We start from the raw sequence: 23,514 nt of genomic DNA, 5'->3' as shown, positions 1-23,514 counted from the left end.
CAGAGGCTTTACCTGCAATTGAGGGGCTTGTGGGCAAGCGGGGAGCAGGGAGAAAAAAGAGGGACAGGCACGCTGATTAGGAGGGAGGGTCTGGAAGCGCTGCCCTCCTGGCTTGAGTTTAGGAGAGACCCCCACATTGAAGGCTCCAAATAGTCAGGAACCATGCCTAGGAAAAGTCCCCCGTGTTTTTCTTAGCCTGCCTTTCCACCTGAAGAGCCTCCCTGGGTTTTATGGGCCATTAGAAGCAGGGATGCGCCTTTGTCCGTAACAAAGAAGGGGTTGGACCTGCGGGTGGACACAGGGTGAATAGGGCAGTCTACTCCTCCTGTCCGCACCTGGGCCCCGCTGCCATCTCCCCTGCAGGGGCTTCAGGAAGGGAACTTCCTGGTCTCCTTATCTTGTCTGCAGAGTGGACGGAGGTGCCCTTGAGAAGGTCCATGCTGACTTCTTAGGGCCCTTGAGAGGGTTCAAGAGCTGAGAAGGATGAGGGCCAGCCCTAGGCCATTCCTTCTCTTGATGACTTTCCTCGTAAGGAGCAGGTGATGACTCTGCCTCAGTTCATCCGGTGTCCTCCCTTGCCCCTGTCCATGGCCTGCAGCCCAAGAGAATGTGTGGATTCTGCTCCAGTTCTGTCCCAGGTTTAGGGCTCCACACTGGGGACAAGAGTGAGACAGGGGAACCCTAGTTTAAGGAGGTGCTCACTCGGGGGTCTACACCCGAGACAGAGTTCCAACTCCTCAGCTGTGTGCCGTTGTCCCTGTGCCAGGACCACCATCTGTGCCCAGGTGTGAACCCATTGCTGCCACCAGGGCCAGGGGTGTGAGTGGAAAACTCTGAATAGCACTTGGTAACCTGCCAGATGGGCATGGGCTCCTGGGCGGGGATGAGTCCACCTGCAGGGCTCTGAGACACCCTCCGCTCTAGAGCAGGCCCTGTGTAGTTTTACCAGCCACCTTCATCTGGGAGTTAGTTTGGGCAGGGGCTCAAAGTGAATCTCTTTGGAGGGGAGAGGGGATGGAGATTGGACTGAGCCCCTGGAGGTAACTGGCCAGCAGGGCGTGTCGCTGGGTCTGGATATTCCCTTTTACACCTGGGCAGAGACAATTGTGAAAAGGTATCAAAGGGATGGGGGAACAGGCCTGGCTGCTGCTGCTGCTGCTGCTTTTATCTTGAAAAGACACAAGGTGAAACTAATGACACAAGTGTGCCCCTCTGGGGATTCATTTTGATCTTGGCTTTGTCTCGGCTGGACTTTGAGTGGAACTGCAGGTGACCTCGGAGAAGAGCCATGTGGCGCTGGCACAGGCTTGTGGGGAAGGTGCCTCCTTTAGCTGCTCTGGCCACATCTGGCTCTGATTTTTTTTTTTTTTCTCCCTAAGGCACAGTTAATAAGCCTGGCTTTGAAGCCCTGGCCTCCCCTTTAATGCACAAAGACTTGCATAAATGGTCAACTCTCCGATCCTCTCCAGTTCTTTCCTGAGTGGATCAGGCTGTGGGAAGGCCCTCCCAGCTGCCTTATCTCTGCAGGGCCTGAGCTAGACTCAGTGCCCTCCTCGGGTAGGACAGGGACACAGGGTGTCATGCCTCACCCTCCCAGCAGGGCTGGTGCTTCAACATCTCAAATTTGTACAAATATATCCCCCCTTCAGAAAAATAAAACCCAGTGACGTTGGGGCCGTGGAGCAGGGGTGGGAGGTGGGGGGACCTGGGATGCGTTGAGTAATCTCAACATGGCAGGGGTTCAAAAAGCAAACAGTCCCGTCAGACGCGCCAGACGCTATTGGTGCCAGATGTCAGAAGAAAGCGAAGTTTGCCACATAAAGCATGTTGCAGTGGAAAAGCCTGTTTCTTGGAGAAAATGAGGGCAGTGCAGTGTGTTTGAAGTCCTGGGGGTGGGGCCGAGAGAATGTGGCCTCTCTCCTCTCTGGAGGAGGTTGCAATTATGTAAAAGGTCGCTGCGTGTTTGCTCAGACATGCTGTGAAAGCCCAACTTGGTAAACCCCGGAGGGGTCGGAGCTGGGGCCAAAGGGGTCTGGCGGAGGGTGGCGTTGGGATTTGAGCCTCTTATGTGAAGAAGTGACTTTTCCCCCCACTGTCCTGAGTCTCCTGTGCACAGAGCCCCTCCCCGTTTTCTCACTGTCTCCTCTCACGCTCCCCCGAGGATTTTGACCCCTTGACATGACGTGTCTTCAGTGCTGCCTAGTTAGAGCCATGCCGTTGTTCACCCCACTGCATTAGCTGGGTCAGGAATGCTAAAAACAAAGAACCTTGACTAAACCCAGCTGTTCACTGTATTTAGCCTTATCTCCTACGAAAGTATTTGGCTTGCCTTTATTAAAGAGGGAAAAAATTGAGCTCTAAGCAAGGGGAGTTAATTTTTTTTTTATTTTTAAAGGGAAAAGACAAAGCCCAACCATAACCCAGAGACACAATTAAATGCTTGAAAGGTTCTCCCATCTCCCCAGGGGACTGTGACCTTCCCTCTGTGAGTGGCCTTTATGGGCTGGAAATGACAGCTTGCAGGGGCAAGTTTAATCCCTCTGAGGGGTCTCCCTTGGCTGGGGACAGGGAAGGAAGAGGCCCTCGCTTAATTTCCTCAGAAGGGGTTTGGGGGTGGGCCTGGCCCAAGAGGACAGCAGTTGTTTCCGAATGTGGCGCTCCTGAGAGGCCAGGCATTTGCATCTGTACAATTAAACAGCCTCAGAAGAGAGAACGCTGGGGAGGGATGAAAGGAGCCTTTAATCAACGGGCATAATAGAAGGGCCTTTGGTGTTTGACCCTGGAGGGGTGGGATGGGAGAAGAGGCCTGGAAATGGGGAGAAGAGGGGAGGGCATCATGGGGCCAGTGCCGTCTGTTCGGCCCTGAGAAGCTGCGCTGGGCTGGTTTGCCTCCTGTGTGGCTGTGCCAGGGCCATTCAGGAGTGTCGCACTTGGGCCCTGGAGGATGGGAAGGCCGAGAGGCCTTTGGACTGCTAAACCATCTGGAAGTCAGCCTTTTACAGACTTCGGCAGGTTCCGGCTCTCCAGGTGTGATGGGTTCAGGATGGCTGAACCTGGAGATAGTCTGGAGTCTCTTTGAAGGACCTGCTTGGCTCCTGCTGCAAATGAACTGCAGGCATTTGTCCTTCCCTTCCCTCCCCAACCCCACTGCTGAAAAATATTGGCGGGGGGGGAGGGGAAGCAGCTCTGCTTTTCACAGTGTATGTGTGTCAGGAGACAGCAGAGGTGCTGTGTTGAAGATTGCAGGTGGCAGGCCCAGCCCAGGCTGTTGCTCAGTGGGTGCCCAGCCTTCATCATCTCGGCCCACCTGCTGCTTGTGGTGTGGCCAGTCCCAGTTGCCATCTTAAAGCAGATGTGGGCAACAGTGTACGTGCACACCTGCCATAGCAAATTCCTAGGATACCTCAGTCCTCCATGTTGGTATGCTTTTCTTTTCAACAATGTGGAAAATGCAGTTTACCAAGAAGCTTTTCTGGTTTTCCTTTTAAGGTATTACTTCAAAAAAGCAAGCGATGAGTTTGCCTGTGGAGCGGTGTTTGAGGAAATCTGGGAGGATGAGACAGTGCTCCCGATGTATGAAGGCCGGATTCTGGGCAAAGTGGAGCGGATCGATTGAGCCTTGGGGTCTGGCTTTGGTGAACTGTTGGAGCCCGAAGCTCTTGTGAACTGTCTTGGCCGTGAGCAACTGCGACAAAACATTTTGAAGGAAAATTAAACCAATGAAGAAGACAAAGTCTAAGGAAGAATCGGCCAGTGGGCCTTCGGGAGGGCGGGGGGAGGTTGATTTTCATGATTCATGAGCTGGGTACTGACTGAGATAAGAAAAGCCTGAACTATTTATTAAAAACATGACCACTCTTGGCTATTGAAGATGCTGCCTGTATTTGAGAGACTGCCATACATAATATATGACTTCCTAGGGATCTGAAATCCATAAACTAAGAGAAACTGTGTATAGCTTACCTGAACAGGAATCCTTACTGATATTTATAGAACAGTTGATTTCCCCCATCCCCAGTTTATGGATATGCTGCTTTAAACTTGGAAGGGGGAGACAGGAAGTTTTAATTGTTCTGACTAAACTTAGGAGTTGAGCTAGGAGTGCGTTCATGGTTTCTTCACTAACAGAGGAATTATGCTTTGCACTACGTCCCTCCAAGTGAAGACAGACGTTTTTAGACTTTTTAAAATGGTGCCCTACCATTGACACATGCAGAAATTGGTGCATTTTTTTTTTTTCCTATGCTGCTCTGTTTTGTCTTAAAGGTCTTGAGGGTTGACCATGTTGCGTCATCATCAACATTTTGGGGGTTGTGTTGGATGGGATGATCTATTGCAGAGGGAGAGGCAGGGAACCCCGCTCCCTGGGGCCTCAGGTTGATCCTGTGACTGAGGCTCCACCTCATGTAGCCTCCCCAGGCCCAGGGCCCTGAGGCTTGCTAGAATCACTGCCACTGTGCTTTCGTGGAAATGACAGTTCCTTGTTTTTTTTGTTTCTGTTTTTGTTTTACGTTAGTCATTGGACCACAGCCATTCAGGAACTACCCCCTGCCCCGTAAAGAAACAAACAGTTGTAGGGAGACCCAGCAGCACCTTTCCTCCACACACCTTCATTTTGATGTTCGGGTTTTTGTGTTAAGTTAATCTATACATTCTGTTTGCCATTGTTACTTGTACTATACATCTGTATATAGTGTACGGCAAAAGAGTATTAATCCACTATCTCTAGTGCTTGACTTTAAATCAGTACAGTACCTGTACCTGCACGGTCACCCGCTCCGTGTGTCGCCCTATATTGAGGGCTCAAGCTTTCCCTTGTTTTTTGAAAGGGGTTTATGTATAAATATATTTTATGCCTTTTTATTACAAGTCTTGTACTCAATGACTTTTGTCATGACATTTTGTTCTACTTATACTGTAAATTATGCATTATAAAGAGTTCATTTAAGGAAAATTACTTGGTACAATAATTATTGTAATTAAGAGATGTAGCCTTTATTAAAATTTTATATTTTTCAAAACATCGGCCTCGTATTTGAATCCCCAGGGTGGGAACAGGGCCGAGGGGCCCTTTTGTGTGTAGACATCTGTGCTTGATTTCCACCTCGCCCAAGCCGGTCTCTGACCTCGAGCCCTGACCTGATCTGGACCCACCTGGAGGTTTTGTAAAACCATTTATTCAAATCACCTGGCTACTGGCTGAGGCTTTTCTTGCCTTGGAGCAGGCTGTAGACGACATCTCCTTTGGGGATCCTTTTCCCTGTAACACCTCCATTCAGCCTCTTCCTCCTGGGCAGATTGTCTCCAGTCCGGCCAGGTAGGTGCAGGGGACCGGGGGATGAGAGGGGGCCCTCCCAGGAGTTTCAGTAGGTGTCTCCGACATGAAAGCCGTTCAGCAGATGGTTTCATAGACCTGGAATGTGCACATGGGGCCGATGGACTTAGAGATCAAAGCTAGCTAGGCACCGTCCCCATTCTGGGAGCTGATCAACAAGGCTGACTATTAATCCTATCTGAGTATTTTATCGTGGGCCATCAGGCCCAGGGCTGGTCAGGTGTCGGGAACATAGCAAGCAGGTGGTTCAGGAGGAGGAGACACGGGCAGCTTCTGCACCGCTCAGTGGACAGGTGTGCTTATGTGGCCTAGGACCTCGGCAGGCAGTTGCCCGCTCAACAAACGTGCCCTCCCTGTACCCTGAGCACTTGGCATGCATGCCAGGCCATACTTCAGATCTGGGAAAGCAGGTCTTTTTAGTAGAGTCCTATGAAGAAGCCTTTTTAAAAACAGGATCTGTAACTGCAGTTGGACTTGACTTCTTGTGTGCTGAGTTTTCATGAAATGAACTCGGTGGTCTGCAGTGGATCTGCTTGGCTTGTTCTTCCCGCTGCCAACTGGCGAGAAAGGCCAGGGTTCTGGCCACGTGGGGTAGGGATGGACTCGAACCCAGTATCCTTGGTGTGGTGGCAGTAGTAGGAGTTGTCAAGGCTGCTGGGAGAGTCCTGAGTTACCCTCCGAGAAGGTGAGGGTGTGAGGGCATCTGGCAAGAGGCTGGAGGAGCTCTGATTCCTTGAACTTGTCCCTAACCATGCAGGTTGCTGTGCCCTCCACTCCTGGCTGGAGTGGGGGCTCATACCAGGGTGTCCACCACTTTCCGAATTGTAAGCTTCTTTCCAAGACAAAAGGATGAAGAGATGCAACCTATTGTGTGTGGTGAAGATTGGGGTTTGTGGATGGCTTTTCATCTCTATCTTCAGGCCTCTTGATTGAGGAGAGTGATGAGGTTGGGGCTTGGGCCTCAGACAAACTGGACTGAAGGCCCAGCACCACCACCCTCTGGGTGCCATGAGCGGGTTCCTGGCATCTTCTAAGGTGCATTTGTGAGAGAGAACTGGACTAGTTGATCACTCATGTTTCTACCTCCTGTTTTCATTCTATTTTTTTTTTTTTTTGAGGCAAAGTCTCACTCTGTCATCCAGGCTGGAGTGCAATGGCGCAATCTTGGCTCACTGCAACCTCCACCTCCTGGATTCAAGCGATTCTCAGGCCTCAGCCTCCTGATTAGCTGGGATTACAGGCGCCCACCACTACGCCTGGCTAATTTTTGTATTTTTTTTAGTAGAGATGGGGTTTCGCTATGTTGCCCAGGATGGTCTCAAACTCCTGAGCTCAGGCAATCTGCCCGCCTTGGCCTCCCAAAAATGCTAGAATTACGGACGTGAGCCACTGCACCTGGCCCCTGTTTTCATCTTTAAACCTTTTTTTTTTTTTTTTTTTTTTTTTTTTTTTTTTTTTTTTGGAGACAAGAGTCTTGCTCTGTTGCCCAGGCTGGAATGCAGTGGCGCGATCTCAGCTCACTGCAACCTCCACTTCCTGGGTTCAAGCGATTCTCGCGCCTCAACCTCCCAAGTAGCTGGGATTACAGGCATGTGCCACCACATCGGATAATTTTTGTATTTTTAGTAAAGACTGTGTTTCGCCGTGTTGGCCAGGCTGGTCTTGAACTCCTGGCCTCAAGTGAATCTGCCCTCCTCGGCCTCCAAAAGTGCTGGGATTACAGGAGTGAGCCACCGCACCTGGCCCCTCTTAAACTTTTAAGTATACAATACAGTATTGTTAACCATAGGGACAGTGTTGCACAGAAGATTTCTGGAACTTATTTATCTTGCATAATTGAGACTTTACGCACATTGACCAGCAACTCATTACCCCCTCACTCCAGCCCCTGACAACCACCATTTGGCTCTCTAATTCTGCGAAGTGGACTTAGATACCTATATAACTGGAATCCTGCAGTATTTGTCAATCCGTGCCTGGCTTATTTCACTTAGCACAATGTGCTGTAGGTTCATCCGTGTTGTCACAAATGACAGGATTTTCCTCCTTTTTTTTTTTTTAAGGCTGAATAGTATTCCATTGTGTATTTATATTACATTTTCTTTATCCACGAATCCATTGATGGACACTTAGGTCATTTCCACATCTTGGCTATTGTGAATAATGCTGCAATAAACAAGGAAGTGCTAATATCTCTTCAAGACCTTGATCTCTATTTTTTTTTTTTTGAGATGGAGTCTCACTCTGTCGCCTAGGCTGGAGTGCAACGGACTGCAACCTCCGCCTCCTGGGGTCAAGTGATTCTCCTGCCTTAGCCTCCCGAGTAGCTGGGATTACAGGCGCCCGCCACCATGCCCGTCTAATTTTTTGTGTTTTTAGCAGAGATGGGGTTTTGCCATGTTGGCCGGGCTGTTCTTGAACTCCTGGCCTCAAGTATTCCACCTGCCTTGGCCTCCCAAAGTGCTGGGATTACAGGCATGAGCCACCACGCCCGGCAAGAACTTGATTTCAGTGATTTTTGATAAATACCCAGAAGTGGAATTGCTGAATCATATGGCGGTTCTATTTTAAATGTTTTGAGCAGTCTCCAAAGTGTTTTCCATAGTGGTTGCACCACTTTGCATTCCCACCAACAGTATACAAGAGTTCCAATCTCTCCACATCCTCATCGACACTCATTTTGTTTTTTGTGATAATAGCCATCCTAATAGGTATGAGATGATACCTCATCATGATTTTGATTTGCATTTCCCTGATGGTTAGTGACACTGAGCATCTTTTCATATACATGTTGGCCATTTGTATGTCTTTGGAGAAATGTCTATTTTTTTTTTTTTTTTTTTTGAGATGGAGTCTCGCTCAGCCACCTAGGCTGGAGTCCAGTGGTGTGATCTTGGCTTACTGCAACCACTGTCTCCCAGGTTCAAGCAATTCTCCTGTCTCAGCCTCCTGAGTAGCTGGGATTACAGGCACCTGCCATCATGCCCGGCTAATTTTTGTATTTTAGTAGAGATGGGGTTTCACCATGTTGGTCAGACTGGTCTTGAACTCCTGACCTCAGGTGATTCCCCCACCTCGGCCTCTCAAAGTGCTAGGATTACAGGCATGAGCCACCACCCCCGGCCAAGAAATGTCTATTAAAGTCTTTAACCCGTTTAAAGATTGGGTTATCCTAGCACTTTGGGGGCCAAAGTGGGGGTACTGCTTGAGCCCAGGAGCTCAAGACCAGACTGGGCAACACAGCGAGACTCCACCTCCAATTAAAAACAAAAAAGAATGGGCTATTAGATTTCTTGTTATTGAATTGTAAGAGCTCTTATATATTTTGGAACTGTATATTTCTGCCTCTTCTAAGAGGGGCCCATTTTTGTGCTTCTCTCTTATATTAACACTTAGGGCCTCCTAATCCCGTGTGGATGTGCTTCTCGGAGTTGAGAGCCCTTGAAACTGTTCACAGTATTACCTGCGCATGCCTTCCTCTGAGGCAAGGGTCTGTATTTTTTATTTGATTCTTAAAGGGATTTGTGCCTCCAGAGAAAATGCTAAAACGCATGGCTTGGGCTGTCAGCTTCTCTATCCCTTGTCCCCATATAATTTAAGACCCAACTCTTCCAGAAACCCTTCCCTCCCTCCCACAGGCTCTCGCTAGTGTGGTCTGAGGACCATGGAGGGGACTCACGTGGGAGCCTGAGAGAGGCGGAGGCTCACTCCATTCTATTGGATAGACGGGACCTGCGTGTTTCCTGCCTCTCCAGGGGACTCATGTGCACACCAGCGTCCTGTTGCCTTAATCCCCCTCTGATCTTCCTCTTTTTCATCTCTAGCTTCAAATCACATAACTTTGTCTTTACTTCCTGGGCTTTTCTCTATGTTCCTGCCTTATTTATCTGATTAATTCTTAACCAGATGATCAGAGGTCAAGAGCAGGCTGTGGGTCGGGCAGACCTGAGTTTGAGTCCACTCGCAGCTGGGCCGCGTAGGGAGCCATGGTTTCCTCGTTTGTTCAATGAAGATAATACGTGAGTCCTCTGTCTAGAGTGGCTGTGACGGTGACATGGATGAGGGTCTCACCCACTTGTTACCACTTGCTCCTCGTGTGGAATCCACCCTCACAGCCTTCCTGCTGTACCACCTGGGGGCTGCCATCTGCTCTCTTCCTCAAGGTAGTGGGAGAGTGGGTTTGTGGCTTGCTTTATTTGGAAACAGACTTGCTGCTGGAGGCAGCCTTTGGCCACAAAGCATCTGTAAATTTTTCTTTATCAAGCCCAAGGCCTTACAGTACTTGGAAATTCTCTATGGGCTCACAGCCAGGATGGCAGTTTGTGTGAAAGAGTCTGAAATGTTGGATTTTGGGGGGAATATCCCATTTTATTCTCCCCACTCTAGAAAATTTTAGGGCCATCATCATGCTGTCAAAAAGAAGGAAATTGGCAATTACCCCCGAGAAAATATTACAGTCTACTTGAATAATCAGGTAAAGTTGTTTTTGTTTTAGGGTTTAGAAAAACGTTCCTCCCCCCCTTTTTTTTTTACCTTTAGTAGGTAATGTAGTTGTATAGAAACACCCCAAATTACACAGAAGGTTCAAAAGAATGCTTTACATCCTTCTTAGTGGTTATTATCTCACTTTATCAACCGTATTTCTTAGAAATCTGATATGAGTAGACGCTACTCCATGATTTGTCTCAGGAAGTGAGTAGTGGTGACTTGGTTTAAAAACAAACAAAAACAACCACCAGCAGCAAAAAAAAAAAAAGCTTTTTTTTTTTTTTTTTTCTGAGAGAGAGTCTTACTCTGTCTTCCAGGCTGGAGTGCAGTGGCACGATCACAGCTCACTGCAGCCTCAACCTCCTGGGCTCAAGTGATCCTCCCAACTCACCTCAGCCTCCTGAGTAGCTGGGACTACAGATGCACACCTGACTAATTTTTGGAAAAAAAAAAGAAAGGCATTTTGATAAATGTGGTCTATTACCAGAATTATCCCAGGGAGCAGGCCGCATGCTTGGTACAGTCTCTGGGCCCAAACAGGGAGAATCGGTATAGGACCTTAGGTCTGGCAGCTTAGGAGACGTGTGTGTAGGGAGTGTTTTAGAAGGGTCTGCCTCAGGTAGCACCACAGCCCCTGAACAGGGCCTCCTCCACCTCATCCAATGCCTAGTTTTAAAAACAAATCCTCTGTGCTCCCTCCAGGCTGACCTCCTTGTTCCCCTAAACCAGGGGTCCCAGGCCCCTGAGCTGCAGACCTGTACTGGGCTGTGGCCTTTTAGGAACCAGGCCGCACAGTAGGAGGTGAGCGGCAGGCAAGGCAGCATGACTGTCTGAGCTCTGCCTCCTGTCAGATCAGCGGTGACATTAGATCACCACAGGAGTGCAAACTGTGTGTGAACTGCGAATGCGAGGGATCTAGGTTGCGTGCTCCCTATGAGAATCTAATGCTTTGATGATCTGAGGTGGAACAGTTTCATCCCAAAACCATCTCTCCCACGCCGCCCTCGTCCATGGAAAACTTGTCTTCCACGAAAACAGTCTCTGGTGCCAAAAAGGTTGGGGTCCACTGCCCTAAAGTGACCTGCTGCTCAGGAGCTTTGTGTATGCAGCCCCTCTGCTGGGCACGCACCCTCCTTCACCCTTTCCTACGTTTGTCTCCTTTTAGCCTTCAGGTTTTGTCTCAAATGTCAGAGGTCTTCTCTGACCATGGGATCCATGTGCGTGGCCGTCTGATCCTCTCCATTGCAGAACTTCCTTTATTCATTTCCCTGCAGGTTCTAATTTGTAACGAAATTGTGATTATTTCATTGCATACTTATTTATCCATGAGACAGGGAGTAAATATATTTTGTTTGTTTGTTTGTTTTTTGAGACAGAGTCTCACTCTGTCGCCCAGGCTGGAGTGCAGTGGCGTGATCTCGGCTCACTGCAAGCTCCGCCACCTGGGTTCATGCCATTCTCCTGCCTCAGCCTCCTGAGTAGCTGGGACTACAGGCATCTGCCACCATACCCGGCTAATTTTTTGTATTTTTAGTAGAGATGGGGTTTCATCGTGTTAGCCAGGATGGTCTCGATCTCCTGACCGCGTGATCCACCCACCTCGGCCTCCCAAAGTGCTGGGATTACAGGCGTGAGCCATCGCGCCCCGGCCTCTGTCGACTCTTTAAACAAAATTCAAAGTGCCAGATTCTCTGTATTAATTTACTGTTTAAAATACTGTATTCATTTCCTAGGGCTGCTGTAGCAAACTTCCACAAATTGGAAGGCTTAGAACAACAGAAATGTATTGTCTCACAGTTCTGGAGGCTGGAAATCTGAGGTCAAGGTATCAACGGGGCCATGGTCCCTCTGAAACCTCAGGTGGAAGGAGCCTTCCTTACTTCTTTCAGCTTCTGGTAGCCCCAAACATTCTTTGGCTTGTGGCAGCACAACTCCAGTCTTCACGTGGCCTTCTCCCTGCATCCCTCCACACAGTTGTCTCTCTGGACATGTCTGGGTCCAAATCAAATCAAATTTCCCTCCCTTTTTTTTTTTTTTGAGATGGAGTTTCGCTCTTTCGCCTAGGCTGGAGTGCAATGGCACGATCTTGGCTCACTGCCTCCGCCTCCCGGGTTCAAGTGATTCTCCTGTCTCAGCCTCCCTAGTAGTTGGGATTACAGGTGCCTGCCACCATGCCCAGCTAATTTTTTGTCTTTTTAGTAGGGACAGGGTTTCACCAGGTTGAGCAGGCTGGTCTCAAACTCCTGACCTCAGGCGATCCACCTGCCTCAGCCTCCCAAAGTGCTGGGATTACAGGTGTGAGCCACCGCACCTGGCTTCTTCTTCTTCCTCTTCCTCTTCTTCTTCTTTTTTTTTTTTAGACAGAGTTTCACTCTTGTTGCCCAGGCTGGAGTACAATGGTGCAGCCTTGGCTCACTGCAACCTCCGCCTCCTGGGTTCAAGCGATTCTCCTGCCTCAGCCTTCTGAGTAGCTAGGATTACAGACATGTGCCACCATGCCCGGCTAATATTGTGTTTTTAGCAGAGATGGGATTTCACCACGTTGGCCAGGCTGGTCTCGAACTCGTGACCTCAGGTAATCCACTTGCCACAGCCTCCCAAAGTGCTGGAATTTTAGGCGTGATCCACCAGGCCTGGCCTCATCTTAACTTGATTACATCTGCAAAGACCTTATTTCCAAATCAGGCCACATTCTGAGGTACTGGGAGTTAGGACCTCACCATATCTTTTTGGGTGGACACAATTCAACCCATAACAGTGATCTAGAGTGCTGTCTGTCTCTGGACTGATGAAATTATCACAGCTGTCCTTTTCTCCATCCTAACAGAAAAAGAAAAGGACAACTTTTCGAAAAACAAAACTTTAAGCATCACTTCCAGAAGAAACTTACATTATTACGTGCAAGACATCAGCACTCCTCCCTGCAAATCATCTCAGTAACATTTCCCCTGCCTACCTCCCTTCACAAACCTGAGCAGGCTAAGCCAGATTTTCTTGGACTTCATCTCTCCTGACTACTACACACAGCTCTAGTTTTCATTTCTACCCAGCCTGGGCCAAACTGGAAAATCCAGGTTGCCTGTCTTTGCCCAGCTGAAGATGAAGATAGGATCTGAGCCTTTCCCTCTATGCTCATGGAAGACAAAACAGGATGAAAAGCAGATGTGCAGGGCACAGTGGCTCACGCCTGTAATCCCAGCACTTTGGGAGGCCGTGGCGGGCGGATCACGAGGTCAGGAGATTGGGACCATCCTGGCTAACACGGTGAAACCCCGTCTCTACTAAAAATACAAAAAATTAGGCGGAGCTTGCAGTGAGCCGAGATCACGCCCCTGCACTCCAGCCTGGGTGAAATAGCGAGACTCCGTCTCAAAAAAAAAAAAAAAAAAAAAAAAAAGAAAAGCAGGAGATGCAATGATTCCTCCAAAAACCATCTCAGTTACCAGGATATGAAACTCTGCAGTAGGTCATTGGGAGAAACTATGAAATCTCTGTCTCCAAAGATTTCCAGGGAGGTAATATAAAGCATTGGATCTTCCGTGGCTTTCGGACCGCCACTGGCCTGAAGGCTGTGTCTTCCACTAGCTGTCCAAATCTCTTTTTCTCTGGGATTCTGAGTCCGGCACAGGCCTGTAAGTGTGAGTCCACCATATTTTTTCCAAGGGAAGGAATTAACTACTGGGTTGCTTGCAGGTGGGAGTGGTCTTATTGACTCTTGGGGACGGTTTCCTGTGCTGGCTGGGACCTTCGTTTGTAAATTAAGTCTCAACTCCCATTCCCAATCAGGCAATGGGTGCGTGGGTGTCTAGTTCCACTAGGGTAAAGTCATTTGTGATCATCCATTGTATAAATGATTTGTGGATCATTGTTGAGCCCTTGGTGGGCTGAAGACAGCAAGAAGCAATTAGTCTTCTGATCTACATGGTTTGTCAACATAAAAGGTTTGGGCTGACACGTCCTCCAGATGACACCCATTTCTTGGCATGGCTGAGTTGGCCACAAGGCCTTTGTTGTTCATTCATCCTGCCTGAAGAAGCCCAGGAGGTGAGAGGAGGGGGAGGGATCCAAGCTTGGGGAGGGTCACAGCTGCTGGACATCTGAGTCCTATTTCATCAGCAGCAGCCGGGCTCAGTGGGAACCATTGCTAGGGCTTCCCGGCCCAGCCTCAGCTGGGAGAGGCAGGGCCCCCTCCCAACCTCACTTTAGGGAATAGGACTGCTTCAGCCACTGCTTCCAGGCAGCCAGAAGCCAATTATCCAGACTGAAGGATACCCAGGGTGAGAAGCACAGACACGGCGAGAAAATAAAATAAATGGAAAAGTGGATTATTATCGTGAAAGATTGGCTTATACAGCATTTGATAGGAACAGTTTAGGGATGTTTTCCCCCCTTTAATTTGTATTTTTCCTGATCACAAAAATAAATAGTCATGGTAGAAAATTTGGAAAGCACATAGAATTATGAAAAAGACAAAGAAATTCAACTGTAATCCCCACTACCCAGAGATACCATCTGATAATATTTTGGTGTATTTCCTTTCAATAGATGACATCTTCTCTTGACCAAATAAAGCGTTCTGAGCATCTCATAATTTTTCAGGATAAATTTCTCCATGTGTGAAGACTTTCGTTGCTTCAAGCAGAGTTTGTGAACATTTCTGCAAACCACCTCCATCCCCATCTAGAACTGCTTTGATGCCTCGACTTTTTCTAACAAGAGGCATAGCATAGCCTCTCCCACTTTGAGGCAGGAGGTAGGCTGAGCCCAGGGTAGGCTACTGACTCCCCAGGAATTGTATCATTGACTTCTAGACTGGGACAGAATTTGGCTTGGAGTTCCTGCCACCTTGCCCTGCCCCCTTACCTATTGGGAGGTCCTACTCCTTGGTCACCTGCTCGGCTTGTCTACTACTTGCCTGGTTCCATTGCTCCACACCTTCCACCTTTGTACAAGATCTGATGAGATCTTGTTTCTGATCCTAGTTTGTCTCTACCCTTTCATCCCTAACACACAGTGTCTTCCCAGCCACCTCCCTCTAAGAATCTCCATAAATGACACCAGTGAGATTTGTTCTTGCAGTGGTTCTCTGTTGTTTTAGCTGGCCCAACATCCATGTTTTCACCTCCTGATGTTAACATCTTGGTATTCCTTTGGAGAACACCCTTCAGCTGCAAAGATGCTCATATGATCTGGCCAATTAGTAGAGCCCATCATTTTGGCTACTGTGATTGGCCCAGGGAGGGACATGTGACTTAAGTTGTTCCAATGAGAGTCACACCTGGGACTTGTGCCATGAATTCAGAGAATGAGGTGCTCTCTCCCTGTTGAAGCTTCTGAAATGGGATAAATCCTTGGGCTTCTGGGGGCCATGGTATGAAAGGCTCCTATCTGGGATTGAAGCCACTAACGAGGAAATCGGAGCCACAAGGTGGCAGGGTGGGGGTAAAGAAAAAGATCCACTAAGTCCTATGACTTTACTTGGGTCCTTAGATTCAACTGCTCTGAAAGCCCAGCCTTGGGAGTCAATAAATCCTGTCATCTTTCTTTTCTTCCTCTTCAGTCAATTTGTCTTGGGTTTTTGTCATGGCCAATGCAAATAATTCTGACTAATAATATGGCTCCTTGATCTATTCTCAAGGCCAATTTGGATGTCAGGGAGCCCAAGTTCCTGGACATTCAGGTGCATACACCACATGGGGAGAGACTGTTAGAGAGGGGGAATGGGCCACTTTGGAATACAAGACGGTAGTGATGAAGAGATGCTCCAAGTTCCAGTCACAGAGGATGCCATGTTGAGATGCTCATAAACAAAGCATAGGGTATATAGCGGCCATTTTAAAAAGTGCTTCTTGGGACCTAAGCCTCTTTGGCGGTCTTCTGAACATCACTGTCATTGCCAGCATCACCAGCACCTGCTGAGGACTACCATGGGCGTGTGCTGGGTGTGGAGGGGGTGGTAGGGGTGGCGAAACAGACCATGAAAGCGTGGTCCCCAACCCAGAGGAGCACCTGATTGAGAGATCATGATTCATTAGAGAAGTTGCTTGAATAGCCTGGTATGGTGGCTCATGCCTGTAATCCCAATACTTTGGGAGGCTGAGGTGGGTGAATTGCTTGAATCTAGGAGTTAGTGAGTCTAGTCTCTAGGAGTCTAGGAGTCTAGCGAGACCTCATCTCAAAAAAAAAAAAAAAAAAAAGTTGGCGGGCTCACTGGTTCACACCTGTAATCCCAGCACTTTGGGAGGCTGAGGCTGGTGGATCACCTGAGGTCAGGAGTTGGAGACCAGCCTGGCCAACATGGTGAAACCTCGTCTCTACTAAAAATACCAAAAATTAGCCGAGTGTGGTGGTGGGCGCCTGTAACCCCAGCCTGAGGAAGGAGAATCTCTTGACCTGGGAGGTGGAGGTTGTAGTGAGCTGAGATTGAGCCACTGCACTCCAGCCTGGGCGACAGAGCAAGACTCCGTCTTGGGGAAAAAAAAAAAAAAAAAAAGTTGCCTGAATAAAACTTGTCTGAACATCCAGAGGAAGGTCACTGCTGAGCTGAGACTTCGGGGGTCCTGGGGGTGCTCAGGAGGACAGTGGAAGGGTAATTCAGGGAGAGAGAGCAGTTTGGGCAAGGGCAAGAAGGTGGGAAAGAGGTGAGAGTTGAGGTTATAAGGGCAAAGCAGGTGGTGAGGGGGTGCCCTGGACTTTTCTAGGTTGGGGCTCTACCCAGACGAAGGGTGGGAGTCAGATCTGTTCTGGGAGAAGAAGACCCTGGTGGAGGCGTGGAAGACAGAGAAGCAGGAAACCAATAGCTGCAGCTGCCACCTAAACAGTTTTTCACTCCCCCTCCTCCCCCATTTTCTCCCTCCTCCCACACCTCTCCCTCACCCCTCCCCCTGCTCCTTCCTTTCTTTCTCTCCCCTTTCCCTGCCTCCCCCTTTCACCCATTCTCGGCCTTCTGCATCTCTCTTCCTCATTCTTCTTTCCCCTTCTTTCTTCTCCCCCCTGCTCCTTTTACCCTCCCTTCCTCCACCCTCTGCCCTGTCTTCCTGCCCCGCTTCTGCCTCCTTAGGGGCATAATCCCCCTGGGAGGGGAGTAGAACCTGCTCCTTGACCTCCAGCAGCCACAGTCTCTGACAAGCCTATTTTGGCCAAAAGATGCCCCCGCCGGCCCCATCCCCAGCCCTAGGAAGGGAGGCCCTGAGACAGGAGAGCCCGGGGTGGGCCAGGGTTGCTGCCAGCCAAGAAGGGAAGTGAGGATTGAGCTGACTTTCTTGTTATTATTTTTCTCTCCTGGGGGCCACCAGCACAGACTTCTGGGCTTGGAGTCTTTATAGATTCTCACTCCCTTGGCAACACAGCGCTCCTGTCCAACCTGGAGTGTTTAATTACCAAGGAAAAGAATGATTTTTTTTTTTCCCTGAGAATCCATTTAATTATTTGATTGCACAGTAACCAAAGAGTGTGAGAGGCCTGTAGCCAGAAGGGACTTCAAAGCATTACCTTGATGTTGCTGAGTGGGGCATTAATGGGTTCTGAAGGCAGGAGATTGCTAAAGAGAGGGAAAGTATTCAAAGCGCCTCGCAATCCTGCCAGCAATCTCGAAAAATGCATAAACACTGGAATGCTCCGTCGGAGAGGGAAGGAGAGTTCAAAGGGACTGGGAGAGTTTTCATGTAAAGTTTAGAGTTTAAGGCGTGACTGTTGGCTATGGAGACTCAGCGTTTGAACTCTTGTTTATTAAAAACAGTTTCCCAGCCATTCAGCGGGTTCCCAAAGACAACAGAGAAATGCAGACTTTTGCAGGGAAGAAGGTTGAAAGGCTTCATTGATTCCTACCTAGGGTTTTCCCCGCCTGCTCTTTTGTGCTTGTTTGCTTTCTTTTCTTTTCTTTTTTAATTTATTATTATTTTTTTGATCAAGTTTTAAAAGTCCCACTATCAGAGGGAGGAGGCCGCAGAGAGAGAGGTCTCCTCCCTGAGCCCCACCCGGGAGAGCAGGTTGCCCTGCCCCGCTGTTGGCTGTTGTGCTGGGAGGCTGGGGACTGTGCTGGTGATGCTTCCACCTCCAGGTTCTTTAGAGGCAAAGGCTGTGTGGGCTGGATTCTGGGCCCAGCTCTGGCTTGCTCAGAGGGGCTCCTGGCTGTGGGGTTCTCCACTTCTCTCTGCTCTTCCTTGTTTGCCTGGGGGAATGGAGGCAGCTTAGGCTCTCCTGCATATGCCCTCAGATGGGGCTCAGAGAAGGCCTTCAACTTTCCAGGTCTCATTTCCAAGCCCAGGGACATGGGCTGGTATCTTGTAGTGACCCAACACTGTTCCTAAAATCCCATTTGAAAGATGGTTTAGCCGGGCACAGTGGCTCACGCCTGTAATCCCAGCACTTTGGGAGGCCGAGGTGGGCAGATCACTTGAGGTCAGGAGTTCGAGACCAGTCTGGCCAACATGGTGAAACCCCATCTCTACTACAAATACAAAAATTAGCCAGGCATGGTGGTGTGCACCTGTGATCCCAGCTACTTGGGAGGCTGAGGTGGGAGAATTGCTTGAACCTGGGAGGTGGATGTTGCGATGAGCCAAGATCGCACCACTGCACTGCAGTCCAGGTGACAGAGTGAAATTCCATCTCAAAAAAAAAAAAAACAAAAAAAACAGATGGTTTAAATAAAATCCATAGAGGAACCCTCAAGCCACAGAACTGTCTCTGGCTCCCACCTCTCTCCCAAGCATCAGCAAAAGCTGAGCCACACTTGGATATCTGGTTGAGCTCCTTGTTCCCCATATCAAGAAGAAGTCAACTTTGCCTCACATGCCAATCTGGCCCCCAGAAAATGAGAGACAGTTCAGGGCAGAGCCACTTCTCAAGGGCAACTCTGGCCTCTGGGAAATGTTTCCCTCCATCCACCCTGAACTTGCTAGCTTGGAGAAGCAGCCAGGAAGTAAAGGGCAAGAAGCGCTGGGCAGGATGCCTCAGCCCTGCCTGGCACTCGTGTTGGGGCCCTTAAGCAAAACGCCTCTGTCTTCTCCAGCTTGTTGCAGGATGATGAATATCTGAAGCACATCACACAGGGACTGTGGCCAAGCCCTCCCTGAATTAGGGCTTCTCTGTCCTTCCTTTGAGAACGTGGCTAAGATCTCACCCAACTCTATACTCTCAATTCACCTTTATTCTAATGTGAAGAACAGGTTTTTAAACTAAATACTTTGTTTTGTTTAACCAGAAGCCCCCAGGCTACATTGCAATTTTTTATTAAAATACTGTATGGAACCTGTCCAGGCTCCCCACCCACACCCCCTTGGCTTTTTTTTCATGGGAAGATGGATCATTAGGGCAATTCCAACTGTCTTTGTGACATAAGAGGAAAAAAATCACAAATTTCAAACCACAGTGTTCATGTTCACACCCATGTGCATTCTCTCTTCCGTATGAATTTCACTTCTCTCTGAGTCAGAGGCAGTGATGTGCCGGCAAACACTTAACGCCTGGCTTTCCAGGGGAACAAGCCCTGATGTGTCACATTTGCCAATTTCCATGGTGTAAAGACTTCCACCATGGTCGATTTCCAACTACCAACTTGAGGTCGCTAAACTGGGAGTTTGGAAGAGAAGCCCACGATCAGCTCTCAGAAGCCAGTGTGAGCTCGTTCCAACTCATGACTGAGAAGGACTCCAAAACTGGTAAGTTTTTGAGAGGATTCCGATAGAAGCTGCCTTCTCTTCACAGTACCCTCTTTCCAAAAGACTGCACCCTAGCTAAAAGGCTAAAGAGTCTTTTGGCTTTATTTATTTATTTATTTTTGAGACAGAGTCTCACTCTGTTGCCCAGGATGGAGGGCAGTGGCATGATCTCAGCTCACTGCAACCTCTGCCTCCCAGGTTCAAGCAGTTCTCCTGCCTCAGCCTCCCGAGTAGCTGGGATTACAGGCATGCACCACCACACCTGGCTAATTTTTGTATTTTTAGCAGATACCTGGTTTCACCATGTTGGCCAGGCTGGTTTTGAACTCCTGATCTCAGGTGATCTGCCCACCTTGGCCTCCCAAAGTGCTGGGTTTACAGGCGTGAGCCACTGTGCCCGGCGTTTTGGCTTTATTAAAGCATCAATGGATGTAGAAATAAAAGCATAAAGAATGTGTCATTGAGGCAAAGGTTATTAACACTCGTTTTATCCTTTCTTTGTACCAGGCCTCATGCAAATAGCACATGTGCAAATGGCTGTGTGTGTCTCCATACACACACATGTGTATGTATGTAATAATATGATACTATAATACTGTTGGTTGATGGGGAAGTTTCTTTGTTCTTGCTACTCTGTTGGTTCCACTCTCCTCAAATTCCAATTAGAAAACATGGATTCAATTTTGTGGGATGTGTGGGGTTTCCCAATTTCTGTACCTAAGGTCTCATCCAGTAAAGAAAATAGCTTCACTACTGAGAGGTTTGCTCGGGCTAATTTACAAGGTAGTTAACTGATGGATGGGAATGACAAAAAAAAAAAAAAAAAGTATTTTGAAGTAGCATTCAGAGTCATTTTTCTTTCTGGGAGACAGAGTCTCACTCTGTCACCCAGGCTGGAGTGCAGTGGCACGATCTCGGCTCACTGCAAGCTCCGCCTCCTGGGTTCACACCGTTCTCCTGTCTTAGCCTCCCGAGTAGCTGGGACTACAGGCACCCACCACCATGCCCAGCTAATTTTATATTTTTAGTAGAGACAGGGTTTCTCCATGTTTGTCAGTCTGATCTCGAACTCCTGACCTCAGATGATCCACCCGCCTCGGCCTCCCAAAGTGCTGGGATTACAGGCGTGAGCTACCATGCCCGGCCAGAATCATTTTTCTAAAAGTCAATTTTGCCAAGGTATAATTTGTGTAAAATGAAATGCTTCCCTTTTACCACAACCAAGACCTAAAACATTTTCTCCACTCACATGCCCCTTTGCGATCAACCCTCACTTTCCCACCCCCAGCCAGTGGCAATCACCAACCTGTTTTCTGTCACTATAGATTAGTTTTGTCCAGGGTTTCTCAGCCTTAGGCACTATTGACATTTTGGGTCAATAGTGGATAATTTGGATAATTCTTTGCTGTGGGGGTCTGTCTTGCGCATTAAAGGATGTTTAGCAGCATCCCTGGCCTCCTTTCACCAGATGTCAGTAGCTTATCCCAACTTGTGACAACCAAAAATATTTCTAGACATTTCCAAATGTCCCTCGGAGACCAAAATCATCCACTGTTAAGAAGTCTAGAATTTCCTATGACTGGATCATATAATCATATAGCACCTACTCTTTCATGTCTGGCTTCTTCTTTTTTTTTTTTTTTTATGGAGTCTCACCCTGTTGTCCAAGCTGGAGTGCAAAGGCACAATCTCAGCTCACTGCAATCTGCGCCTGCTGGGTTCAAGTGATTCTCCTGCCTCAGCCTCCTGAGTAGCTGGGATTACAGGTGCACGCCACCACGCCCGGCTAATTTTTTGTATCTCTAGTAGAAAGGGGGTTTCACCATGTTGGCCAGGCTGGTCTCAAACTCCTGACCTGGTGATCTGCCCGCCTCAGCCTCCCAAAGTGCTGGGATTACAGGCACGAGCCACCGCGCCCAGCCTCATGTCTGGCTTCTTTTGCTCAGCACAGTTTTGGGATTTATTGTATACATAAATAGTTTGTTTCTTTTTATTGCTGATTATTAGTCCCTTGCATGATTATACGATAACATGTTTACCTGTTGATGGACATTTGGGTTGTTTCAAATTTGGGGATGTTATGAGTAAGTCTGCTACTTCAGACTTATTCATCCATTGAGATGTTCAGTGGGGCCAGGTGTGGTGGCTCACACCTGTAGTCCACACCTGTAGTCTTAGCACTTTGGTAGGCTGAAGTGAGTGGATTGCTTGAGCTCAGGAGTTCAAGACCAGCCTGGGCAACATGGCAAAGCCCCATCTCTACAAAAAATACAAAAGTTAGCTAGGTGTGGTGTGGTCCATTCCTGTAGTCCCAGCTACTTGGGAGGCTGAGGTGGGAGAAAAACTCGGGCCTGGGGAAGTTGAGGCTGCAGTGAGCAGAGCGGAGATTGTGCCATTGCATTCCAGCCTGGGGGACAGAGTGAGCCTGTTTTAAAAAAAAAAAAAAAAAAAAAAAAGAAGATGCTCAGTAAATGCCCAATGAGCATCTGTTTACAAGTCTGGATGGCCATATGTTTTCACTCCTCTTAAAAGTGAAATCATTGGTTTGTATGTAAGTATATGTCTAACTTTATAAGAAACTGCCAAACTGTTTTCCAAAGTGATTGTATCATTTTATATTTCCACTAACAATATGTGCAAATGTATGAGATTCCCAGTTGTTCCACATCTGCTCTAACGTTTGATAAATCTTTTTAATTTGAAACATTCTAGTGTTTATGTAGTGTAGTGCATCTCATTGCAGGTCTATGATGACTAATGACATTGATCACCTTTTTGTGTGCTGTTGGTTGTTAATATGTCTTCTTTTGGGAAATGTCTGACCACATCTTTTACTTATTTTAAAAATTGGGTCAAAAATTGTTTTGTTTTTGAGGTATAAGTGTTCTTTGTATATCTTGGTACAAGTCTTTTGTCAGATATTTATATTTCAATTTTTTTAACTAGTCTTTGTCTTTCTTTTATAATTATTTAATGATGTCTTCAAAGAGTGGATATTTTTAATTTTGATGAAGTCTGATTTATCCACCCATTTTTCTTCTTTTCCATAGTGCTTTCTGTTTCCTTTCTAAAAAATCTTTGCCTGTGCCAAGATCAAAAAATATTTGCCTATTTTTCCTCCAGAATTCTTTGTGGTATTAGATTTTGCAAAGTTTAGCTCTATGCTCGATGTTGGGTTAATTTTTGTCTATGGTGTGAGGTAAGATTCAGGGTTCATTTTTTTCTCATGTGTATGTTCAGTTTTTCCAGGAGCATTTTTGAAAAGGCTATTCTTTCTGTGTGAAATTATTTTAGCACTGTCATTAAAAATCAATTGACCATATATCTGTGGATTTTTTTCTGGATTCTCTGGTCTGTTCCATTCATATATTGATCTGTCTTTATGCCAAATAGCACACTGTCTTGATTACTAGCTTCATAATAAGTTTTGACATCAGTTTAGATGTAAGTCATCCAACTTTATTCTTTAAAAAGAAACTTGAAAATTCTGGGGGATCAGTTTATGTCCTTTGCATTTCCATATAAATGTTATCATCACCTTGTCTATTTCTACCTAAAAAAAAAAAACCCTCTGGGATTTTGACTGGGACTGAGCTGAATCTATAGATCAATTTGGGCAAAACTAACGTATTGACACCACCAAGTGATATAGTTTGGCTCTGTCTCCACCCAAATCTCATCTCAAATTGTAGTTCCCACATGTCAAGGGAGGGACCTGGTAGAAAATGATTGGATCATGGGGGTGGATTTCCCCCATGCTGTTCTCCTGATAGTGGGTTCTCACAAGATCTGATGGTTTAAAACATGACACTTTCTCTCTTCCTCTCTCCTGCCACCATGTAAGACATGCCTTGTTTCCCCTTTGCCTTCTGCCATGATTTAAGTTTCCTGAGGCCTCCCCAGCCGTGTGGAACTGTGAGTCAATTACATCTCTTTTGTTTATAGATTACTCAGTCTCAGGTAGTGTCTTTATAGCAGTGTGAGAGTGGACTAATACACCAAGTCTTCCAACCCATGAACACAACATAT

The 23,514-nt window shown here is 47.6% G+C and overlaps 1 protein-coding gene across 11 annotated transcripts in view; it reads left to right on the top strand.

Moving 5' to 3' along the window:
• The window catches only part of AXIN2 (axin 2), a 32,990-nt gene extending 27,969 nt beyond the window's left edge, over positions 1-5,021 (top strand). For all 11 annotated transcript variants that reach the window (XM_054456182.2, XM_054456179.2, XM_054456178.2 and 8 more), the window contains one exon: positions 3,490-5,021. In XM_054456182.2, the coding sequence (XP_054312157.1) occupies positions 3,490-3,616 (127 nt within the window). In that variant the 3' untranslated portion in view covers positions 3,617-5,021. The remainder of the gene's footprint in view (positions 1-3,489) is intronic.
• The last annotated feature ends 18,493 nt before the right edge of the window (positions 5,022-23,514 follow it).

Source organism: Pongo pygmaeus, chromosome 19 (genome assembly GCF_028885625.2).
Source record: "Pongo pygmaeus isolate AG05252 chromosome 19, NHGRI_mPonPyg2-v2.0_pri, whole genome shotgun sequence".
NCBI lineage: Eukaryota > Metazoa > Chordata > Mammalia > Primates > Hominidae > Pongo > Pongo pygmaeus.
The sequence above is the reverse complement of the archived record's forward strand: the minus strand, read 5'-3'. Positions and strand labels throughout refer to the sequence as shown.